The 25401-nt window shown below is 38.5% G+C and overlaps 1 protein-coding gene across 5 annotated transcripts in view; it reads right to left on the bottom strand.

Moving 5' to 3' along the window:
* The window catches only part of apc (APC regulator of WNT signaling pathway), a 196909-nt gene that overhangs the window by 106899 nt on the left and 64609 nt on the right, over positions 1-25401 (bottom strand). For 3 of the 5 annotated variants that reach the window (XM_043710626.1, XM_043710645.1, XM_043710636.1), the window contains exon 2: positions 12951-13106. The exons of 1 other annotated variant lie outside the window; for it this stretch is intronic. In XM_043710626.1, coding sequence (XP_043566561.1) covers positions 12951-13088 — 138 coding nt within the window. In that variant the 5' untranslated portion in view covers positions 13089-13106. Of the gene's footprint in view, positions 1-12950; positions 13107-25401 lie in introns of those variants that run through there. One more of the 5 variants, XM_043710671.1, reaches the window with a different exon arrangement.

The raw sequence follows: 25401 nt of genomic DNA, 5'->3' as shown, positions 1-25401 counted from the left end.
TTTTGTTCTAAAAGTCAACTTATCTGCAAGATAGCAAAGGAATAATATTGATAATGCTCACAGCTACACAATGAGTTTGTTTATTCATTGAACCTGAGCCTTGAAAGAAGTAATTAAAGCACTGAGGACTTTGAACAGGGGAGTATGATTGATGTACACCAGTCAGACCATATATCATTGTGTTAAGGACAAATTGTAGCCTACAGTGCAATCAGACATGATAGCATGTACGTGCCTTCATACTAATCATATACAATATGTATATGGTCAAACCTATATAAAAATAATAACTGTACTCATTCTATGCATGATGTAAACTTAATCAATAGTAATGATTGCATTTGGAGAACTGTATACCTCTTAATTGGGATGTTAATTTCTTGTGATCGAACTCAAAAGTATAACTGCTTCTGTAATCCTTTGTGGAGTATCTCCAGTGTCATTTTTAGATACTCTGGAGTCCCTTGCTGTAGAAAGTAATAAAGACCATTTTAACACACTACAGATCTGTGTCTGGTCAGTCTCTGCTGATAAGGGTCAGAGGATAGTCGGGTGACTATTAGACCTGGAAATTTCCAAGTTAATAATTACAATAACTATACTTCAAAAGGTTATACTAATAAACTGCCATTCTAGCAAAATTGTGCATACTAAGATTTCATCAAATAGCACTGAGATATATGGGAAGAGGTAGTCCACGATACAGACAGTGATTGCAGGACAAATATTTGAGAGAATGCTGAAAGAGCTCCACTACTTTATGTTAAATTGTGCCATATGTGCCTCTAGTTGACAGATGTGACTCAGTTTAATATCTGATCCTAATATTGGTACTTCTGATCATGTATTCACTTAGGTAATGCCCTTACATTCTCTGACTGGAACTTGAACACATGACCATGTGAATCAGACACAAGACGCCACCATTGAAAAATGGCTAACAATGTGTGAACATTGCGTGACAGTAATGTATTAATGAAATAATTTAGGATAAATAATTTAGTACAAAATATGAAGTTCTATTTTAAAAATTAAAAAAGCAATTACAAACTGAAAACAAAAAGACCTTGCATTTATTCCTTTAACATACAAAAATATCCCAAGGTGTCTCACAGGTAATTCACAGAGACAAATTCACTTTGCAGCACACGTGGTCTAATCTGGTTAAGTTTCTAACATACTTAAAAATAAAATCATCAGACACAATTGTATACAATGAATCATGTTTTACATTATGCCTCATACCATATTTTATCTATGAAGTGTCTGGCAACAGAACTGAATGTAGCTATCACAAAGTAACAATCTTAAACATTCACTATAGGCTCCAAATAAATATCAATTCTAACTTCTTACGCAAAATAATTCATTTCGCAAAGGAAGAAGCCACAAAATAATTTTATTCATGGTCCTTATACATAGTTGCCACAATTTTAATGAATTTTCCATCACACAACATAAAACTTACATTAATATGGAATACAAGTTGATGATATTAACCATGATCTTTCATAAATGTATCATAATGCATAACACAAATTAAGAAAACTGATTTTATAACACTGTGTTCTATCCAAGAACAACTACCTGAAAAGTGTAGTGTTGTTAAATAAGTTTCATTATGATACAGTAACTAATCTAGAAATCAAGGGCCACAAAAGCATAAAAGTTGCTTGCAAATGTTCCAGCCTTTTTCCGGTGTTGAATGACTGCCAGTAAATTGGCATGCTGGCTGGGAAACCTTTTCAGCCACACTTCCTTCTACTTCACTGCTTTAGCCTGGAGAACAGCAGCTGCCAGACATGCAATGTGGTATTACAATTTAGCGTGTCAAACCATTAAACTATGAGTAAGGTAAGCCTACATAGTTCTCTGCAATTTCTAATGGCAATTTGATTCAACTTTATAATGTACATTCAACAAGAAACAATATGTCTTTACAACTATTCTTGAACTGAACCATACCATAAGCAATTTACTTTTTTTTGCCTTCAGCAAGAATTTTATTGTCTAAAATAATGACACACTTATCCCCACAGATGCTGCCTGACCTGGTGAGTATATTCAGCTTTACTCTTTGATTTTAGATAATCATCAGAAAAAGTTTAAGAAAATAGCCTTGTTTATCTCAGTATGTATCAAATAATACATTTGTAATAACAAATTATTCATGAAGACCAGAGGAATGCAAACGTATAAATGCTTTTAGATATAAAGCTGACACAAAAAATGAAGCAATTGCAGACCATCAGCCAGGTATTAAAGTTTTCGGTACAACTATTCGTACTGGTGTATCATAGAATCCCTAGAGTGTGGGAGTAGGTCATTTAGCCCATCGAGTCCACAATGATCCCCCAAATAGCATCTCACCCAGACCCACTCTCTATTTCTAGTAACCCTGCATTTCCCATGGCTAATCCACCTAGCCTGCATATCCCGTGATACTTTGGGCAATTTAGTATGGCCAATCCACCGAACCTGCACATCTTTGGACAAAGGGGAAACTGGAGCACTCAGACATGGGGAGAATGTGCAAACCCCACATAGTCACACGAGGCTGGAATTGAACACGGGTGCCTGGTGCTGTGAGGCAGCAACGCTAACCACTGTACACAGAAACCCCAAAGTACACAGGACAGAGAAAACAAGAAACTAATGTAGAAATGTAGTCTCTGTTGGACCATCCACAAAGTTATTTGGTGTTAAGAATGTACAAGTTACATGGTGTATAGGGACACTGGGCTCAAGAAATCTAATTCAGGAGGCGTGCCTAGAGATTACAATAAGATGCAAACAAAAAAGTGTGCACAGCATGCTGGCAGCAATACCAGGGATTGTGCTAGCAAACTGCATAGGTACAAATATATATAACAGCAAGGCAGACCATGGTTCAGATTTGTGTGGAAACTGGAAAGCATTCAAACTTTTCATATTATAATATGACACAATGTGTGGATGAAGTTCTACAGTGGGAAAGTTTTAATGAAATTAGAAAAAAAATCCATCAAGCCATATTCTATTCTAGGATCCTGACCTATCCAGTGCTAACTTTAGCTGGGATCATAACACCATTATTAGTAATCGCGAGTGTGGTGCTGAAAAAGCACAGCCAATCAGGCAGCATCCGAGGAGGAGGAGAAATGACGTTTAGGGCATCAGCCCTTCATCAGGATTCTTAATGAAGGCTTTATGCCCAAAATGTCAATTCTCCTGCTCCTCGGATGCTTCCTGACTGGCTGTGCTTTTGCACCATCACACTCCCAACTCTGATCTCTGGCATCTGCACTCCTCACTGTGTCCAACCATTATTAGTAACAAATGCCTGAACAAAAACAAAAACACACACAAAGTTGACATGGGAGGTTGTAAACATTATCAGTCAGAATCCCAAAAGATGTATATCAGGACCATTGGAAGTCACTGATTCAAGCTCCAGCAGCCAAATTAACTGTATATAGTGGGACAGCCATTCTTTGTATAAGCACATGGATGAAGAAATGTAGATATGGCAAATCTGCATGGAAACCACAAGTGTTCTATCAGGTGGTACACAAGTGGACCAGCAACAACAGGGTTACTACTGGCATCAGAGTTTAACAATGTGTTGTTCATAAGATTGCCAATATACCAATAATGGCAGAAGATCTCAAAAATAATCCCAGAGTCCATCTGCAATGTAGATACACCCAGACAGAATCAATGTCATATAAACTTAAAGTGATGATACAAATTCATCAGTTGACCCTTCTAGAAAGTGCAGTATGTACTTACAAGGGAAACTTCAAGGAATTGGATGACATGGAGCATAACAACATTATCCATTGTGATTAGCACAACTCTGATGCAGTTTTATCATTAGAGTGCTTAGTGAAAAATGACAATCAAGGTGTGCTTCAACCCCTGATATCATCAACTTCACGAACATGTTCCACCCCAACCTTAAGTTCATCTGGACTATCTTGGACACCTCCCTCCTCTTTCTGGCCCTCTCCCATCAACGGTGACTGACTCAACAATGACATCTTCTACAAACCCGACTCACACAGCTACCTGGACTACACCTCTTCCCAACCTGCCTCCTGTAAAAACGCTATCCTTTATACCCAATTCCTCCACCGCATCTGCTCCCAGAAGGACAATTCCATCCCAGAACACAATAGATGGTTCCTTCTTTCAAGGCCACAATTTCCCCTCCCACATGGTCGATGGTGCCCTCCTGCGCATTTCATCCACTTCCCACATCTCCACCCTCAAACCCCACCCCTCCAACTGCAAAAAGGACAGAAACTCCCTGGTTCTCACCTTTCACTCCACCAACCTCCAGATACATCGCATCATCCTCCGCCATTTCCACCACGTATAAACAGACGCCACCACCAGGGACGTATTTCCCTCCCCACCCTTATCTGCCTCCATCAACCCAACCTCCCCTCCCAGCACCTTCCCGTCACCACAAGAATGGCAAAACCTGCGCCCACACCTCTCCCCTCATCTCCATCCGAGGCCCCAAAGGAGCCTTCCACATCTGTCAGAGATTTACCTGCACTTTCACACGCGTCATTCACTGTATCCGTTGCTCTCGATGCGATCTCCTCTATACTGGGGAGTCAGGATGCCTACTTGTGCAATGCTTCAGAGAACATCTCCAGGACACATGCACCAAGCAACCCCACTGAACACTTAACTCCCCCAAGGACATGCAGACCCTGGGTCTCCTCCATCGCCAAACCCTTACCACCCACCACTTAGAGGAACACCACCTCTTCCACCTTGGGACACTCCAACCACATGGGATCAATGTGGATTTCACCAGTTTCCTCAAATCCCGTCCTGCCACCTTATCCCAGATGCAACCTTCCAACTCAGCACTGTCCTCTTGACTTGTCCTACCTACCCAACTTCCTTCCCATCTATCCACTCCACTCTCCGGCCTATCACCTTCACCCCCACCTTTACCAACTTATCGCACTCTCAGCTACCTTATCCCAAGCCCCACCCACCCCCCCTCCCTTGGCCCACAAGCCTCATTCCTGATGAAGGGCTGATGACCAAAACATCGATTCTCCTGGTTCTGGGATGCTGCCTGACTGGCTGTGCTTTTCCAGCACCACAATCAACTCTGATCTCCAGCATCTGTAATCCTCACTTTCTCCTAAAGGAATAATTCCCCAAATGCCATTCCCCTGCCTTCTCCCTATAACCCCGCATATTTCTGCTTTGTAAATAATAATCCAATGCTCTCCTGAATGCATCAATCGTACCTGACTTTTAGGCAGTGCATTCCAGATCTTAACCATTTGCTTTGTAAAAAAAGTTTTCCTTATGCAAACATTGCTTCTTTTGCCACTTATGCAAAGTTTGTGCCCTTTGCTTTCCAATCTTTCACCAATGAGAACAATTTCTTTCCATTCACACTATGCAGACTTCATTGTTTTTAACACCTCTTACTAAATTCCTTTCAGACAAAAGTCCCAACTCTTCCAAACCAACCACATAACAGAAGTTCACTGTCCCCGGTACCATGCTCAATCTATTCAAACTTCCACCTTCCTAAGTACAGTGCCCACAGTTGAATATTGAGTCCAATCCAGTATTTTATACAAGTTTAATATAATTTACTTGTTTTCGTGTAACATGGCCCTATTGATAAAGATATTTTGGATATTTTCTAACTAATCCATTTGAGAAATGCCATTACACACCTCTGGAGCAGGTTGATTCTGGAACCTAAGTCTCCTGGCTCAGAGTTAGGGACACTAACATTGTACCACAAGTGCCCAAAACACATGTTATGCTTTATTGCATGAGCTCTTAATTTGTTAACCATATTCAATGGCTTAGGCACATGTATACTCAATTTATCTCAGTACCATGCTATTGAACCACTACTGTGATCTTGAACCTCTCCAGTTTCTGATCAACATTCCTCTTTTGAATAATATTTGTTATCTTAAGTATCAAAGATCAATGTACAAATAATCAGTAAATAGTTTATTCCAATGGATTTAAATAATATTGAAGGAAAACTATTTGCATAAAGAACTTGAAACAATTACTACATTCATTTTAATAGGGCTGGGTAAAGAGATCATCACTCCCCTGCTATGACGTTTGCTAACAATTTTGCTGCACCTCAGTTTCACATCAGTAAATTTTGAAACTGTGCCTGGACATCAAGATCTAGGTCATCATTATCTATTGGGAAGAGCAGGCAACCATTTTACCCACATTTGAGATTTTAAAGCCTCCTCCGGTCTCAAAAACAGACTTTAAATACTATTTTCAGTTTCTAGTCACTCGAGTAATTCTGTACCATGTTGCCACTATCCCTTATGTTCACCAACAATGCTCACAACTCCATTGAATGGCAATTTATTGAATGCTTTTGTCATTTCTACGTATGCAACTTGAACATTATCCTCAACAACCCAGTACATGGATAATCTAGCTATTGGTGCAGCAATTAGTTTGTTGAACTCTACTGCCACATAATGCATTGCTCCAAGAATAAAACTCAATCAACTGAATCCATCTCACTAATTCTTCTATAACTTAACAGGTGCATGGCATGCCCATATCATAAAATTATAATAAATCTCCTGGCAAAGCTGAAAGATTTGAAAAGCCAAGAACTCTACATATTATTGTATTTTTTGACCCATCACATTGACTTTTGTGGATGTAACATACCTAATTGTACTTTGCAAAGAACAGAGAGGTAAGGATTTCAGATGTCCTAGCTAACAATTATCCCTCAAATCAATTTTCTCTTCAATTGCCCGTTTACCTCTCTTCATTAAATTAAAGCCTTGGCTTTTTAGGGACAAAATCAGAAAAGATGCAATTGATTGTTCGATACATCTGTTACATTTTGCACTTTGAAGGAAATCAGCTGACACATCACTTTTCAAGACTGAAATAGAAGTGCACTGATAAACAGTTCAGTACTACCCCATCATTTAAAGGTCAAATTTAAAATGTGTAATAACTTGTATGACATTTGCATCAATGCCAATTTCAGAGTTTCCTGTTATGCACCCAATCATATACAGAGCTAATTTAACAAATCAGTGGGAAACGAACCCAAATGAAATAAGTTTTGCTGCTCATTAACTGGGTTTGCTGATGAAAGCTTTCTTAGGCAAGGGTCAACCTCGTCACGAAGTTGTGAGAAAAATATGGAATAATAATCTTTAGTTTCATAACCTGGTACAGTATCTTGGGCTGTCCTTAAAAAGGGAAAAGAAAACTGCTAAAACACAAGTCACCTCATTGACAAATCAGTCATGTTTTACAAAGCCTCTGAAATCAAGTTACCAGAGCGCATTTCTGGGCAGTTCTGCAGATCTTCACAGCTTCATCTTTCTAGTCCCTGAAAAATTTAAAGACAACGCACCACACTGCATCTCAATTACAGAAAATGACAGGAACAAAAATGGCCTACAAGCATTCATTAGAAAAAAGTGGGAGGTAAAGACCCTCTTTCTGTGTTAATGACACCTTGATAGCTTTGACAATGGGAGAGCAAAGCTCAGATTGTTTCAATTGTAAACCACAATCAGCTGTCATATGATTGAAATCCCACTGGGGATGTCTATTTGTACAATGAGAGAGTCTGCAAAATGCAACAGTAATATCAGAAGAGCACCATGCAGAATGCAACAGGATCTCTCCCTCACTCTGTGATTCTTTAGCTTTAGTCCTAGCTCTGTTATATTTCAGAATACATCACTAAGATAGAGGATTTTTATTTCAAGGAACTTCAAGTGCCACAGCATGCAGCCAGTTTATCCAGGTGAAACAAAAAGGAGGTTGCATTGACCATAAAATGTCAACTTTCAGAACCACCTGAGTGAACATATATTTACCGCTTAATAACTTGAATTTTCTTCAACTCTTCTTCCCCCAACCCTATAATTTGCTTTCTTTTCCAACACTTATGTGCATGCATGTCTCTCACCCTCTCTCATAGAATTCATAACAGGTTAATCCTTTTAATCAATTTTATTTTTTAATCAAGGGAACATTCACAAAGAATGATTTTTGGTTAACTTGACGAATCTGGCTGGCTTATTTCTTCATATAGACTTGCAAGGTCAAGAACATATTGAAACGTTAAAAAAAAAATCAGAATTTGTTAAAAGTTCAAACTTTGTTATAAATAACCTCAGGACGAGGAGAGACACATTTATTTACCCTCTGGACTCTCATTATAACCTTTTCAAAAGAGGGTTGAGAAAATGATAATGAGCAATTTCAGAAGGTCATTGACAAATTGACCAAATGGGAGATGAATTTCTATGTAGAGAAATGTGAGGCAATGTATTTTGGTATAAGAAATGTGAAAAAACAATACAGGCTCAAACGGTGCAGGGGTTTGAACCTTGAGGTGCAAGTACTTAATTCTCCGAAGATTGGCAAGTAAGTTGAAACAGTTGTTAGGAAGACTTATGGGATCTTTAGGATTTGGAGATGCTGGTGTTGGACTGGGGTGTACAAAGTTAAAAATCACACAACACCAGGTTATAGTCCAACAGGTTTAATTGGAAGCACACTAGCTTTCGGAGCGATGCTCCATCATGTGGTAGTGGGTCTTTACGTTTAGTAATAGAGGCACAGATGATAAGGGCATAGAAGTACACCTCTGCAAATCATGTGGTCTGACCAATATAAAGTAGCATGCTCAGTTCTGGGCACCTGATTTAAAAGGAAGGACATTAAAGTCCCAGAGAGAATGTAAAGGATGATATTAAAAATTAGGGCTTTGAGATAGAAGGAAAGATTAGAAAAATTGGGTTTATCCTCCTTGGAGCAGAGAAGATTAAGAGGTGACCTTATTGAGGTGTGCAAAATTATATAGAGTCATAGAGATGTACAGCATGGAAATAGACCCTTCAGTCCAACCTGTCCATGCCGACCAGATATCCCAACCCAATCTAGTCCCACCTGCCAGCAACCGGCCCACATCCATCCAAACCCTTCCTATTCATATACCCATCCAAATGCCTTTTAAATATTGCAATTGTACCAGCCTCCACCACATCCTCTGGAAACTCATTCCATACACATACCACTCTGCGTGAAAAAGTTGCCTCTTGGGTCTCTTTTATAGCTTTCCCCTCTCACCTTAAACCTATGCCCTCTAGTTCTGGACTCCCCGATCCAAGGGAAAAGACTTTGTCTATTTATCCTATCAATGCCCCTCATAATTTTGTAAACCTCTATAAAGGTCACCCCTCAGCCTCCAACACTCCAGGGAAAACAGCCCCAGCCTGTTTTCCCTGGAGCAGGGAGATAGTGAACTGGTACAGTTGAGAACAAAAGAAAAGTCAAATAGTCAGGCAGGGACAAAGCAGAGAACAAGAGAGGACTGATCAATTAAACTGCATTTATTTCAATCCAAGAGGCCTAACAGGGAAGGCAGATGAACTCAGGGCATGGTTAGGAACATGGGACTGGAATATCATAGCAATTACAGAAACGTGGCTCAAGGATGAACAGGGCTGGCAGCTTAATGTCCCAAGATACAAATGCTACAGGAAGGATAGAAAGGGAGGCAAGAGAGGAGGGAGAGTGGGGTCTGATAAGGGATAGCATTACAGCTGTACTGAGGGAGGATATTCCTGGAAATTCATCCAGGTACATTATTTTGGTGGAACTGTGAAATAAGAAAGGGATGATCACCTTATTGGGATTGTATTACAGACCCCCTAGAGGGAAATTGAGAAACAAATTTGTAAGGAGACCTCACTTATCTGTAAGAATAATAGGGTGGTTATGGTCGGGGATCTTAACTTTCCAAACATACACTGGGACTGCCATAGTGTTAAGGGTTTAGATGGAGAGGAATTTGTTAAGTGGGTACAAGAAAAGTTTCTGGTTCAGTATGTGGATGTACCTACTAGAGAAGGTGGAAAACCTGCCCTACTCTTGGGAAATAAAGCAGGGCAGGTGACTGAGGTGTCAGTGGGGGAGCACTTGGGGCTAGCGACCATAATTCTATTAGTTTTAAAACAGTGATGGAAAAGGATAGACCAGATCCAAAAGTTGAAGTTCTAAATTGGAGGAAGGCTAATTTTGATGGTATTAGGCAAGAACTTTCAGAGGCTGATTGGAGGCAGATGTTTGCAGGTAAAAGGACAGTTGGAAAATGGGAAGCCTTCAGAAATGAGATAAGCGTCCAGAGAAAGTATATTCCTGGTAGGATGAATGGAAAGCTGGTTGACTAAAGAAATTGTGGGTTTTGTTAAGAAAAAGGAAGCATATGTAAGGTATAGACAGGATAGATCGAGTGAATCCTCAGAAGAGTATAAAGGCAGTAGGAGTATACTTGAGAGAGAAATCAGGAGGGCAAAAACAGGCACGAGATATTTTGGCAAATAAGAGATAAGAAGAATCCAAAGGGTTTTTACAAATACGTTAAGGACAAAAGGGTAACTAGGGAGAGAATAGGGGCCCTCAAAAGTCAGCAAGGCAGCCTTTATGTCGAGCCGCAGGAGATGGGGGAAGATACTAAACAAGTATTTTGCGTCAGTATTTACTGTGGAAAAGGACATGGAAGATATAGAATGTAGGGAAATAGATGATGATATCTTGAAAAATGCCCATATTACAGAGGAGGAAGTGCTGGATATCTTGAAACGCAAAGAAGTGGAGAAATCCCTAGGACCTGATCAGATCCTTCCCCTAGGCTCTGTGGGAAGCTAGGGAAGTGATTGCTGGGCCTCTTACAGAGATATTTGTATCATCAATAGTCACAGGGGAGGTGCTGGAAGACTGGAGGTTGGCTAACGTGGTGCCATTGATTAAGAAAGGTGGCAAGGACAAGCCAGAGAACTATAGACCTGTGAGCCAGACGTTGGTGTTGGAGGGAATCCAAAGGGACAGGATGTACATGTATTTGGAAAGGCAAGGACTGATTAGGGATAGTCAACAAGGCTGTGTGTGTGGGAAATCATGACTCAAACTTGATTGAGTTTTTTGAAGTAACAAAGAGATACCTTGGAGTGCAGGTTCATAGCTCCTAGAAAGTGGAGTCGCAGTAAATAGGATAGTGAAGGCGGCGTTTGGCATGTTTTCCTTTATTGGTCAGAGTATGGAGTAAAGGAGTTGGGAGGTCATGTTGCGGATGTACAGGATATTGGTTAGGCCACGTTTGGAATATTGCATGCAATTCTGGTCTCCTGTTGGAAAGATGTTGTGAAATTTGAAAGGGTTCAGAAAAGATTTACAAGGATGCTGCCAGGGTTAGGGATTTGACCTATAGGGAGAGGTTGAATAGGCTGGGGCTATTTTTCCTGGAGCGTCGGAGGCTGAGGGGTGACCTTATAGAGGTTTATAAAATCATGAAGGGCATGGAGAGGATAAGTAGACAGTCTTTTCTCTGGGGTGGGGGAGTCCAGAACTAAAGAGCATAGGTTTAGGCCGAGAGGGGAAAGATATAAAAGAGACCCAAGGGACAACTTTTTCACACAGAGGGTGGTACGTGTATAGAATGAGCTGCCAGAGGAAGTGGTGGCGGCTAGTACGATAGCAGCATTTAAAAGGCATTTGGATGGGTAAATGAATATGAAGGGTTTGGGGGATATGGGGTGGGTGCTGGGAGGTGGGACCTCTGGTCGGCATGGACTAGTTGAACCGAAGGGTCTGTTTCCATGTTGTACATCTCTATGACTCTATTTGAAACTCAGTTTAATCACTTCCGCCTTCTTAATATTCAAATTGTTTAACTACAGAGTCACCCATAACTTCATAGAGACAGCATGAACTTCTCTTTTGAATTAGTGTCTCTGCTATGCAAAAATGATGAATAATTTTTCCAAGATTCTTCTTGTGAGGAAGTCTCTTAGTATCACTACCTTTGTATATTTCCACTCCAAGCTTTGCCAGCTTTTACTGGCCATCAACTAATCCTTTATCCTGTGATCGGACTCCAAAATGCAATGGCACAAAACCTCCTGGAAGCCTTCTAATATTTATGTGGAACATATAGCATTTTTGACATTTTAAGAAATTAGATATTCTCACCCTAGCTCTAATAACATTAAATCTTGTAAGCTAGGAAGAACAGTATATGCATTTGTGAACTCAGAACATAGAGCCCTTCAAATAGCCAAGGTAAGCAACCAATCACAGGATGACAATTTCTGAAGAGGATTCAACTTAATATTACAATAATCCTATATAATCAGATCAATACTTTATGAACCAGAAGCAAAATTAAATTTATGGTCTTGAACTAACTAGGAGCAATGCAAACCATAGGTGTGGATCCATGGAATCCCTAAGTCTTGAAAAGGATCAAAAAAGGAGAACTTAATCGAAACACAGGCTCAACAAATGGAAAAAACTAATATAGTCACAATTTGAAATTACCTGTCAGAAAGGCGAATGAATACATGTACAAACTATAAAAGACAAAGTAGTACTGTTGTTAGGAAGCATTTTGCTCAAAGATCATTGACAGATTGAAATCTTTCAAGTCGGGAAACAAAAGTAAAATCTGAAAATGAAGGGGAGGAGAACATGGTAATAGCAAGACTGCAGATTTCTAAGGAAGGAGGAACAACTACCACTATAGTTAACTGTGTAGGAAGGTATTATGGGAACACATATCAACCTTAACAAGCACAACAGCTGAGAAATTCCCAATTTATGGAAACAGCAAGGAAAGACAGTTTCCCACATGCATATTCCACTACAAAGCCAATTAGAATTTTCAGCATTTCTTCCTTATGTGCTTATTTTTAAATCTGAATTTATCTTAAAACACAAGGACCATTTGACAACTTTATAATATTTTTAATAGAAACATGCTGCACGTAAAACTCAACTACATCAAATTTGACAATATCAACTTCCTTAAATGCTTCATATTTATTCGAGAACTAATAGGATAAATTTCACCCAAGTGGAAAATCATCTTCAGTTTTCAGAAAACTGAGAAGTACCTTCATGTTGAATGCCTCTGTCTCTAGCTGTGTCAGATGGCTTGAGTTGTCCTCTAATTCCTGTCGCAGATTTGAATTCTCCATCTTAAGTGCCTCCACCTGCTTCAGCAGCTGATCATATGAAGCTGATGCAGCCATTCTGAACTAGACACTGACCTGTTTAAAAACATAAATATATTAACTACACTCCTATCTTTATAACATTTTTAAACAAAACGGACATCATTTATAATATGCTTATCAAAAAAGCATATTTGAAATACCAAGATTTCAAGTTACTCACAACACTTACCATTTAATGATAGTGGATATAAATTTTGATATAATTTCTTCCCACTGATTTCCTTTAAATTACTGCTTAGCATTTGATGTCCAATGTTTAAACCACTTGGAACATAACTATAATGATGGCACGAGGAGAAAATCAAGTTTATTGTCATTTTTACGTAACAGAATTCTGCCTCTTTGTAGGCATTATGTAATTTGATGGGCTGAAAGGCCTCCATCTCTACTTGTCTTATCATACTTCATATAGAAATCCATTAGAAATTTGGAAAGCAAGGCAAGTTAAATAACAACTTGGGCCCAAAAGCCCATTCTTTCATACAACATATGCAATCTATATCAAGATTGACTTTGTTCTATTGATTTAGCTGGTGATGAATTTTTACCAGTTGTACAGATGCTTGGTTAGATCCAGCTGCATTCAATTTTGAGTAGCGCACTAGGAAGGAAAGAATAACCTTGGAATACTGCAGTATCATTTCAGTAGGTCTGACGCTGCTGCCTCACAGCATCAGGGTCGTGGGTTCAAGTCCCACGTGCCTGTGTGGAGTTTGCACATTCTCAGTGTCTGCGTGGGTTTCCTCCGGCTGCTCCGGTTTCCTCCCACAATCCAAAGATGTGCAGGTCAGGTGAATTGGCCATGCTAAATTGCCCACAGTGTTAGGTGTGTTAGTCAGGGGTAAATATAAGGTAGGGGAATGGGTTTGGGTGGGGGGGCGCAGCGTGGACTTGCTGGGTCAAAGGACTTGTTTCCACATTGTAGAGAATTTAATCTAATCTAAGGTCTGTACCCAGGTTAGGAATTTTAATTTTGAAGACATATTGCAAAAACTTGGGTTATATTCCTTCCAGTTTTGAAGGTTGAAGCATAAAGTGATAGAGATGCTAAAATTTTATTAAGTAGGAAGATGCTGTTTCGTCTGGTGGGGTAAATAAAAATAAAGGGGTACAATCTTGAAAGTAGGGTCGAGCCATTTAGGCGCCAAATCAGGAAGCATATTTTCACTTCAAATTTACAAAAGGCGCTGGGCTAACTGAAATTTTCAAGACTGAAACTGTTAAGATTTTTTAATGAAGTGAAGATACCAAGAAATAGTGAGCGAAGTTTGATAAATGGAGTTGAGGGTGCAAATCAGCTATGATCTAACTAAATGGTGAAACCAGTTCCAAGAACTGAATGGCCAACTTTGGTCAGATCGCCTTCATGGCAAACAAAAACTGCAAACATAAACATATAACCTCAGGGAATTTTAAAAATACATTTAGAACAATTTTTAGTAATAATCAAATGAAATACTTGAATATGGCAAAAGAAACTTCAATATATCAAATAATTGCATTCCAAAATGCTACAAAATCTAGACATTTTACTTAATGATTTTTTTATAATGCCATTGATTAAAAAGTGCCTAAAAACATTCTCCTCGATGTGAAAAATATGAATATTACTACTTCACTGTCATAAAAGAGGATGCTAATACATAACATTCAGTATCTATATAGTTATGGACCAGACCAAACCCCTTCAAAATACATCAAGCAGATAGTTCAGACCTTAACAGCTTACACCAATGCCCAAACGAAAGCAAAACTATAACTGTGTGAGCATGATTCCTCCCACTCATGCTTTTGTCTAATTTAAAATCAACAACTCAAAGCTGTTTACCCACTGTTTCTGAAGCAGACATTCTACGAGTGTGGCAACACCTCTCTGCAAACAAAACAGCACAGAACAAGTCTCTCTCAAAGGCACAGTATCATCACAATATAACATTACCACCCAGTCACTTTCACAAAATTAAGAATATGAAGCCAAATATTAAGCCAATAATTATTCCCAAAAAGAAACTTCAGCTTACATTATTTGGAGTCGGCATCAAGCTTATTTTAGCATTAGAGGGCCCCCAACTGAAATTAGCACTCAGGTACTCTCATGAAACATAATACCGAACGTTCACTAATGAGCAGTGGTAAAAATATCAAAGACCCATTCTGTGGCAGATTTAAATATCTAACTGTAATACTGAAAAATAAAATCAATTATCTTGTCTAATTCAACAAAATTAGAAAGACATCTAAAACAATTAACTCAAAATTAACCCCTAAAATATAAATTAAACTGCACGACATTCATTTGAGAAAGAGGCCATGATGCAGAAAGTCTCTAAGAACAGAAGTTAACTGATGATAGCAAACTTAAATCTAGATTTGGATGGATGGATTTAGAATGAGTCAGAGTCAATCATTTCCTCACAGAATCAGACCTTTTGAATTCCTCCAACGTAATCCCAAGCAGTTCATTTCAGCCCTTGAAAACTTTTTTCTTTCATTTGTTCATTTATATTTGTGCCTTCTCTTATACGATCCTTTCACAAATAGGAACAGTTTCTCACCAGCTATTCTGTCCAGATGGCTCATGCTTGAATCCTGTATTAAATTGCTTTTCAATGTTCTCTTCATTGTTACTGCCCTCTTCTGTAGTCTTAAATAATCACCTTCCTGTTCTTTACATTTTTCTTGTAATTCCACGTCCATTTATGTAACCAATGACATTTATAATTTTCCAAGGCAAGTAGGAAGTTTTCATTTCTCAAGACAATTCACTTTGAAGGGAATTTATTTTATGCAGTGCACAAAATTACAAATCAGCTGCGAGAGCAGACTACTTGAACTTTCATGCCTGTTCCACCATTCAAAATAATGGCTGACTTTATTTTAACCACAGCTCCCCATCCCTGCTTACCCACAATAACCTTTAACTCATATGTTTATTGAGAATCTATCTACCCCTGCTGCAAAAAAAAATTCAAAGGTTTTGTTTCCACTGACTTTTGAGGAAGAAAGTTCCAAAAGACATTCAACTCATCTGAAAGAAAACAAAATTCTCCTGATCTGTTTTAAGGATGTGACCTGTTGGTTGGATGATTGGTTTGCGAAGCAGTGTGATGCTAACAGTGTCAGTTCAATTCCCATCACTAGATGAGGTTACTATGAGGACTCTGCTTTTTAACTTCTACCATCTGCAAAGGCAGAGTGGTCCTCAGGTGAAATCACCACCAGTTGTCTCTCTTTAATGAGAAAGCAGTCATATTGGTCTGCTAAGACAATGCTGTTTTGACCTGTGATCTCTGGTTCTACTTCTGACCAGAGGAAGCATTCTTTCCACATCCTGTCTCAGGATTCTCTTACCATTCTAAACTGCCGTGGATACAATATATTAACTACTACATCATGAAAATTTATTTGCTGCAACAACCTTTCATGTAGCTTATCAAATGCGTTCCAAGAATTCTAAGTACTAATATCTATTGGTTCTCCTTCACCCATAGTGCTCAGGGATATGTAGTTTAGGTACATTAGTCAGGGGGTAAATGTAAAGTAATGGGGGATGGGTTTGGGTGGGATACTCTTTGGAAGGTCAGTGTGGACTGTTGGGCTGAATGGCCTGTTTCCACACTATAGGGATTCTATGATTCTAAAGTAAATAGTCTCAAAGTTTTCAACCTATCTTTATAGCTGAAGTTCTTCTCTGGATCCACTCTCAATCTTTTCTCCACTCTCTCCAATGTCTTCTCTTTCTTCCTGTGCCATGGACTGGAAGCATTACTCCACCATTACTAAGATCCTATATGCCTCATAAAATGCTTAGGACATTTCAATATACTACACAACCAACAGATAAATTTTGAATGACAGCTTTTTCAAAAAACAAACCATAGTTAATTTCATAAAGTACAGCTCCATAACTGTAAATGGAACAAATGGCCAGTTTACATGTCTTTTGGGTGTTTATATCTTTTGAATATGGGTCATCCAGACACACACAAATCACTGCTCTCCTTTAAATGCTGTAATGGGATATTTCATGTTTACCTAACCTGTCAGTCTTGAGTCGCCTTGTCCAAGATTGTACCTCTGACATGACAGCACTTAAAATTCAGCCGAGATTAATTGCTGGAATAGTATATGGATCCAAATGTTTTTTGGGAAGGAAATGTGACCTAGATGGGCAAACCAAGGCTTTGAGAAGGACAGAGCCTGAGAAATAATGAGGTAAATGAAGGACTGTGCAATGTCACATCATCTTTAATCTGTTAAAATGAAGACAAAATAATAGGATAGACTGTTGCTAGTTTGGGAGAAAGGTTAGTTATCAACGGAACTCTCCTCTAAATTCACTGCCCACCCTAACTATCTGCCTTAATAGAAATGCTGCTAATCATACTCATGGTTTGTCCCTTGACCTTTCTTTCCCTGGTGCTTCCCTAATCCCTTAGTCTCTACATAGAATTGTAGACCTTTGATCACATGTAGAAACATACTCCTTCTAACCCTGCTCCCTGACATGCTCATCACTGGGAAAATAAAGACTCTCCCTGGTCACTTCCAACTAAACTTTTCAAATCATAGCCATCAAGCTATTGGACTTATTCATCACAATACTTCTGTAACACAAGTTTAACCACACTCGCTTTTCTCTCCATGGAATAATTACTTTCAACTCATTCAATAATGCTACATGACCTCCATCTTCACTTCGTCAACTCCAAGAACTGCAGATTGGTATTTTGCACATGACTAATTCACCAGGTTGGCAAGATTCAGTCAAGCTCCATGCCCATGTCAAATGCTAGCTACTCCAGAATCATCCTGGCTTATTTTCTGCACTACCAATCATCCCTGAAATCCTGAGCCATTCAACATATGCTGCTTTCCCCCAATATTTGGGGAACCAACCAAAATCTATGCTCAAACCTGACTCCACATAATTTTAAAACCTATCAAATCTCGTCTGAATCTTTTGATCTCCTAACTTCTCCAATTTATCGGCATAGCTGAAGTCTCTGATCCCTGGAACTCTTTGTAAACTTCTTCTGCACTCTCTCCAATGTTCATAATCCTCAAGTTGAGGTCAAACTAGTGATTTGTACAAGTTGCGCATAATCTTCCTGTTTTTGTCATCCAATAATAATGCCCAAAATGTTTTATTAAAACCTTCCGCCTGTCCAATCATCTTAAATGTACACAGACACCCAGGTTGTTCAAAGCAAAAAACTTGACACACATTGTAAGTGCAGATTACACAGCCGCTTGTTCAATCAACAGTGGAAGCATTGGGGTATGTAGCAATGGATTTCTGGTTGGAAACAATTAGCTAATTGGTCTATTCAATAAGAACTGGTTATTGATAAGAAAGACCGATAGCTTGCAATTGGTGCCCAGCTGAACAGCTTGGGAGTGTGGATATTTTGTGGAAGCCATGTGATCTCAAGGGCAGTTCTGCAATAAAAAGACACCTTGAGCCTCAAAAAAGCCTGCTTTTTCTTCCCTCAGCAGTTGCTGCAAACTGTGGCTCTTAATCAGTGAGCCATAGACTGCATATGAGAGATAGCAACTCTATCATCTATAAGCAAGTGAAATATCTAGCAAATGAGAATAGATGAGTAGAATGTCCCAACAAATCAAAACAGGGACAAATGAACTGCCTTCCTAGTCTTTCCCTCCACTCATTGCAGTCATGTTTCTATTCCTTTCTATGTCTGTATGTGTACGCACACGTATATTGGGAGGGAAGAAGAGTTTATATGGAGGTTAGATTTTAAGTAGATGATTCATAATTACTTATCATAGCTAGAATCTATTTATTTAGAATAAATAAAGTGATTCTTGTTCACTATAGAAAGCTGGTCTGTATTTTCTCTCTGCCTGGATCTAAATGTCGAGTAAATTGGGGAATTTTGCATTCCTTAAAGAAAATCTTTAATTTTTACGACACCAGGAGTAACAGGATCGATTTTTAGCATGTTATCCCAGTTAGGTGTAACAAACTAAATAGAATAGGTATGCCATATAGCCATTCAAATCATAGCTGATGCGATTACATCCTCAACTCCAATTTTCTTGCCTGTTTTTCATAGCATCAACTTCCTCCAGGTCAATCACCTGTCTATCTCAATAACCTAACCTTCACAGCTCATGAGGCTGAAAATTCCAAAGCTTTCTCTGATCCTCAGAGGAGGAATTCCAACTCTATTCCCACCTGAAATGAGACAAACACCAGCTTTTGGAATTATGTCCCCAGTTCTAGAATCCCCTACAAAGGAATTCTTAGTATCCACATTGTCATGGTCACTGAAAACCTTATGTATTTGAATAAGAACAGGCCTCACATTCTTCTAAATTCCAACTAGTAAAGTCCAATTGGTGTATACTTTCCTTCTAAAATCATCCCTTTAACCAAGGCATCAATTTAGTGAATGATAGTTTAGAAGATGTCTTAAGCAGCAGCAAATTTCAACAGTTGCATCGTGAGTGTTGCAAATGCCTGAAATTTGAAACAACCAGGGTTTGAATTATTTTAAGTGTGGAGAAGCAACAACATATGTTTCAGAACTCCCAACTGAACTGCCTACTGACAGAAGGTGCACACCCACAAAGCCAACTCTTGTCCCCCTCCTTGACATGCTCAGTGTCCTTCTTCCCTGAAATCTCAGGAGGTCTGCCCAATGCATAATTTGAAAGGGAGCTGCAAGTTTTCAAAACTGGAATATAGTTTACTTAAAAATATATCACTGGTACCTCTTTGAATCTTATTTTACTTGCTTCCACGTAGAATTTGAGAAAGAAACTAGGATAACTGATGTGACAAACTGCTTAGCAAATAAAAATCTTGTACTTCTCTTTGCTGACAGTTACATATTAGTTTTTAAAACATTACCTACAGTGACAGACTGACAACTAAAATGTGTCCTCTTATCATCAGCTAATTATTATTGCTTGCCATTTCCTCAGTGGTATGCAACAGGAATTAAACATCCAAGGAGTGTATAAATGGAATACTGCACTGTTTTAATCAACTATTTTACACTATTCCTGTTTTTGAATTAAAATGTCCCAAATGAACTGAAAACAAATGCAGATCCAGGAGAACGCCAGCTGCAGTTTCCCTATTTCATTTTGCAAAATAAAAGTATATAAATGAGATAAGTAGGTGAATAATACCATGTCAACAGTTTTGTCTCCAAACTGCAGAGAGGAATCCTGATGAAATCATTATCATTCTCTGTCTCCTGAAACTTGTCACTACATGATGCACAAATGGAATATCTTCAAATTTTTCAATAACTTATCAGATTCATTGACTAATTAATATAAGCTTCTGAATAGTGACTCTTCCATGATAAACAAAATTTCTCTATTCAAATATTATCAACACCTGTCAAGTAGCTCCACTCTGTGAGAACCAGCATTCTAATACATGTGGACTAATATGCTGTCACTCAGAGTTAGGACATGTGTTGCAAAATGACAGCTGCTCAAGAGAATGACACATTGCTTGAGAAGCTTCACAAACTAGACTTCCTAACCCACACTTCAATCCACAGGACAAAACAAGTGCAATTCGGTGATGCTACAGATATCACTGCTGCACCTGAGACCTCATGAATGGTTTGTCTCCTTAGGGAATAAAAAAAAGCTTGATAAAAAGCAAGTACTGGAGAAGGGAAGAAGCTCCATTTTTATCTTTTGGTTCTAATAAAGACAGAAAGATAGAAAGGGAAAGAACCAAAGAATATAGAAAGATATAAACGGGAATGAGTATGAATCCAGCCCTTCAATTCTGTTCCACCATCTAATCTGGTCATAGCTGATCTTTCTGCAAACTCTATTATCCTTCCTTCTCAACTGTTAATGCCTTTAATATTTAAAAAAATTATCAATACCTTTATTAAATTTACTCAGTAACTAAGCTTCCATAGCTTTCTGTAGAAGCAAATTTGACAAGTTGATCACTATCCGAGTAGGAAATATTTCCTTATTCTAAATGGCTTACTCCACATCCTGATACTGTAACCAGACTTCAATTCTCCAATCAGGAGAAAACACTCTCCCTGGTTTTAGTCTGTCCAGCCTCCTACGATTTTATATATTTCAATCAGATTCTCCCCCCATTCAACTAAACTGTCATGAATACAGGGCGAAAATGAAGATTACAGATGCTGGAGATCAGAGTCAAGATTAGTGTGGTGCTGGAAAAGCACAGGTCAGGCAGCATCCGAGAATGCTGCCTGAGCTGCTGCGCTTTTCCAGCACCACATAATCTTGTAGTGAATACAGCTCCTATCTAATCAACTTTCATATGACAGTTCAGCCATCTCAAGTATTAGCCAAGTAAACATTTACTGCACTCCCTGGCTAATCTCTCCCCTAAAAAGGGGAGACCAAGCCTGCACATAATACTCCAGATGCAGTCTCACCAAGATGCTATATAACTGCAAAGACATCCCTACGTCTCAACTCCAATCCTCTTGCAATGAAAACCAATACAGAGGAAGCTCAATTATGCAAATGAGATGGGCAGGCACTATTTTGCTCACAGAATTGATTCTGATAATCAATTTTACCTTAAAGGAAGCCATGCTGTGCTCTACCAGAGAATTAAATCTATAATCTTAATGTATTAAACGCAAGAGGACACAGATTTCACATGAACAAAATAAAGCAATGATAACACGAGAAAACATTTTAAAAATGCAGCCGTAGTTAGTATTTGGCAATGAGTGGCGAAGACAGTATTAAACAAGGTCCTGAAGAGTTTCTACAATTGCAAGAGCATTTGTCAGTTTGTGAACTCAGCGTTGCAACAGAAAGACAGAAGCATTGCCTCACACATGCAATTACATTCTCAGTCTTTTTTCATGAAAGGCCTGCTAAAGTGACAGTGATACTGTAAAACACTTACTTTTGCAAAGGACTGTGTAACAACCCTTACCTAAAAAATATCCAGTTGCTGATGCAAGAGCTGCTTGTGCTCCTTTGTTTTTGCTGTTTTCATGTGTTCTTCAGTACAGGTAAACTGAATATACTTACCTCTTTGATGTATTGTTTTCGCGGAACCTTGAAATCTTCAGATAATCGATATTCGGATAATCGAGGTTCCTCTGTATATCATTTGCTTTCCTCACTGCTTGGTGCACTGCCTGCTTAGATTTATTCTGGATAAGTGGTGCTGGAAGAGCACAGCAGTTCATGCAGCATCCGAGGAGTAGTAAAATCGACATTTCGGGCAAAAGCTTTAGTTTTATTGACTAGTGTCACCTAGATCCCTTTGTACAAATTCCCAATGTACCAACATTCAAATAACATGTATAACTTCACATTTATCCACTGCGTACTGCATATGGCATGTGTTGGTCCACACATTTGTCATAATCACCCTGAAGCCTTCTTGCATCCTCCTCACAACTCAATTCCACCTAATTTTGCGTCATTAGTAAATGTGAAAATAATCACATTTGTTTCTCTCATCCAAGTCATTTAAAAATATTGGGAATAGCCGGGGCTCAAGCACTGACCCAGTGGTACACCCTTAGTTGCTTACTGTTAGCCAATGTAATGTTAAAAGATTAAATTGGACTATCTCTCTGGACATGTGATAATAAACTACACTATCTTCCTCCAGAAACTGAACATTCTGGAAGTGGATGGGGACGACATTCATGCAGGAATGTGGATGACTCCCACTTCACTTAGACAGCCATTTACCACTACCCTCCTGCTACTATCAAATTAAACACTCATTCAATCCTTTTCATTCAGAAATGCTTTCACAGCCATCCCCCAAACCTAAGACATATCACATCTACGTTGTCTTGGGGAATAACTGAGTCAGGAAATAGTTTGCATTGTATCTTGTGTGAGAAACCTCGCACCTACCACCAGGAAAAGATAAGATTTATTCTCACCCTGTTTTCCGTCAACCAATTCTCAACCTACGTCAGTATACTACTCTATCCTGAGAGATTTAAATTTTACCCTTGAGCTTCTTGTGCACGACTTTTATGAAAATCGTTCATGAAATCCAAATACACTGCATCCACTGGTTCTCCCTCAGCTATTTTATGAGTCAGATTCGCAAAAAACTCTGGTTGAATACGATTTCTGTTTCATAAATCCATGTCAATATTTTCCAAATATGCTGTTATCATATCTTTTATAATAGACTCAAGCATTTTTGCCACTACTGATGTTCGACTAACTGGACTGAAAGAGGCAGGAAGAAAAAGGAGTTATACAGGACTCAAAACATCAACTCTGTTGCCCTCTCCAGATAGTGCCAGAGGTCTTGAGTTTTTCCAGCATTTTCTCTCATCTTTTCAGATCCTGCAGTATTTTTCTTTTATTTCTGCAAGCTATGTTTTCATGTAAGAAATAAATTTTTACATTTAGATTTTTAAAGCTTCTAGGGATAATTTACTATATACAGTGAAACACTAATTTCATTCTTTTTTGGTCATTCAGGATCAAAGGGAATAGTGAAAACACAAAACTTAAGATCAGATGGTGTGGTTACATTAAAGGAAAGGGGAAGCAAGATACAGAAGTTTGGCATCCAAGATTTGTCAGAACTTGCAATCCTCAACATCAGAAGGAAAACGCTAGATGAGATGAAGGATGAAAAAGAACTCTGGATCAGCACAACTCTGAAATAGAGTCAGTCACTTGAAGAAACAGATCGTAACCTGCATGGGAACCTCAAGATTTGAGGAAGCCTGCTAGCTATAACCATGGATGGATCTGAAACACTGAGGTTGAAATTTCAGTGGGAACCTCTGTAGAATTATTAAGAATCATCAGCAGTTGTTGAGGAGGAGCGATGTGACAATGAAACCAAGTTTTGGAAGTGACCTGATCAAACATGAGAAAGAAAATAATCTGCAAGTATTTTTAAGAATTCCCGGACATGTCTTATGGGCTCAGTCCTGTTCTCAAATTCACCACCGAGAAGGAGAAGTCAAATAACCTGACATCAACTGTTTGCACACAAATAAGTCAGCAAGTACTTTGGATTTGTAGAGACTACTGCACCCTAGCTTACAGGGAACTATGGTCTGACACAGGCTAAGATGTAAAGTATTAACAATAATTGAACAAGGCTATTCGTATGCTTTTACCATTGGATCAGACAGTATATAAGTCTAATTGGGACACTTAGAGGCATCTCCATTGAAAAATTAATATTGGTTATAAGTATAAAGGAGGATTTTTGGTTCAGGTGAGAAATTTAGTGGAGTTGCAATCTATCAGGCTTGTGCTGAAAAAGAGCTACCATTAAAAAAAGTTTTAAATGGTATTATGAGATTCACTTGCTTGTCTGATATTTCGCAACTAAATACAGTAAATCCTCAGTACCTGTGCATTCACAACTTGCGAACTTATGTATCCATGCCAAAAAGTAAAAAGCAACAAAATTCAACATCCAGGGCAAAACTCAAGTATCCACCAGTTTTAATCTTTTTTAAAAGGTGTATTTTTAATGGCTCCTCACTCACGAATTTCATTGGTGGCGGCAGTGGTGGTGGTGGTGGGCTCAGAACCGGATACTGAGGAATGACTAATTCTGATCATTTCTGATGACATCATTAAAAGCGAGCCTACAACCTGAACAAATATTGTCAGGTACCTCCAAAATAAAAACAAAGATGTTTTAAAAACAAAGACAAAATGCCAATAATCTACCAATGAAATTTAAAATAAAGTGGAAGACATAAGATTTAAGAGAAACATATCAGTGATTCAATAAATTAGCTGGTTTTAAATATATTTCATGTTTTCCTTCAAGCAAGCAGAAACCATTTTCATTCATTTTTATCTTATTGTTACTAAAATTTGTTTTTCTGTAGAGAATTATGCATAGTTGATAATAAAGTTACAATTTAGAAGATGATTTAGAAAACAAATATGATCAGAACTTGACAGAAAAGTCCATAATCTAATGAAAATATTACTTAACTCCCTCTTTAAAGATACTACCTGACCTATATCTACTTCCAACATGTTATGGTTTTACTATCCATTATCATCTTTTTGTACAGATTACAACATATCAAAATGACCTCAAAAATAATATCACAGACTTATAGGATACAATCTTTATTGCAGAATACAGATTCACAGATAAGTCAAGAAGCTTAATTTAAATATACTCAATTCTGAGTTAAAACTATTACTCCAACCAAAGGCAGCTCTAATAATTGACAAGACACAAGGGTCAAGTTCAAATGTTTTGAATTTCAAATCAGATGGAGACATTAAACTAAGGACCCAGATATCTTCTCTGGTGCAGGATTTCAATACACTATGTCAAGGAAAAGTAAGGGAGATC

This window comes from Chiloscyllium plagiosum, chromosome 2 (genome assembly GCF_004010195.1).
Source record: "Chiloscyllium plagiosum isolate BGI_BamShark_2017 chromosome 2, ASM401019v2, whole genome shotgun sequence".
NCBI classification, from domain to species: domain Eukaryota; kingdom Metazoa; phylum Chordata; class Chondrichthyes; order Orectolobiformes; family Hemiscylliidae; genus Chiloscyllium; species Chiloscyllium plagiosum.
Note: the sequence above shows the minus strand (reverse complement) of the source record. Positions and strands in the feature narration are given on the sequence as shown.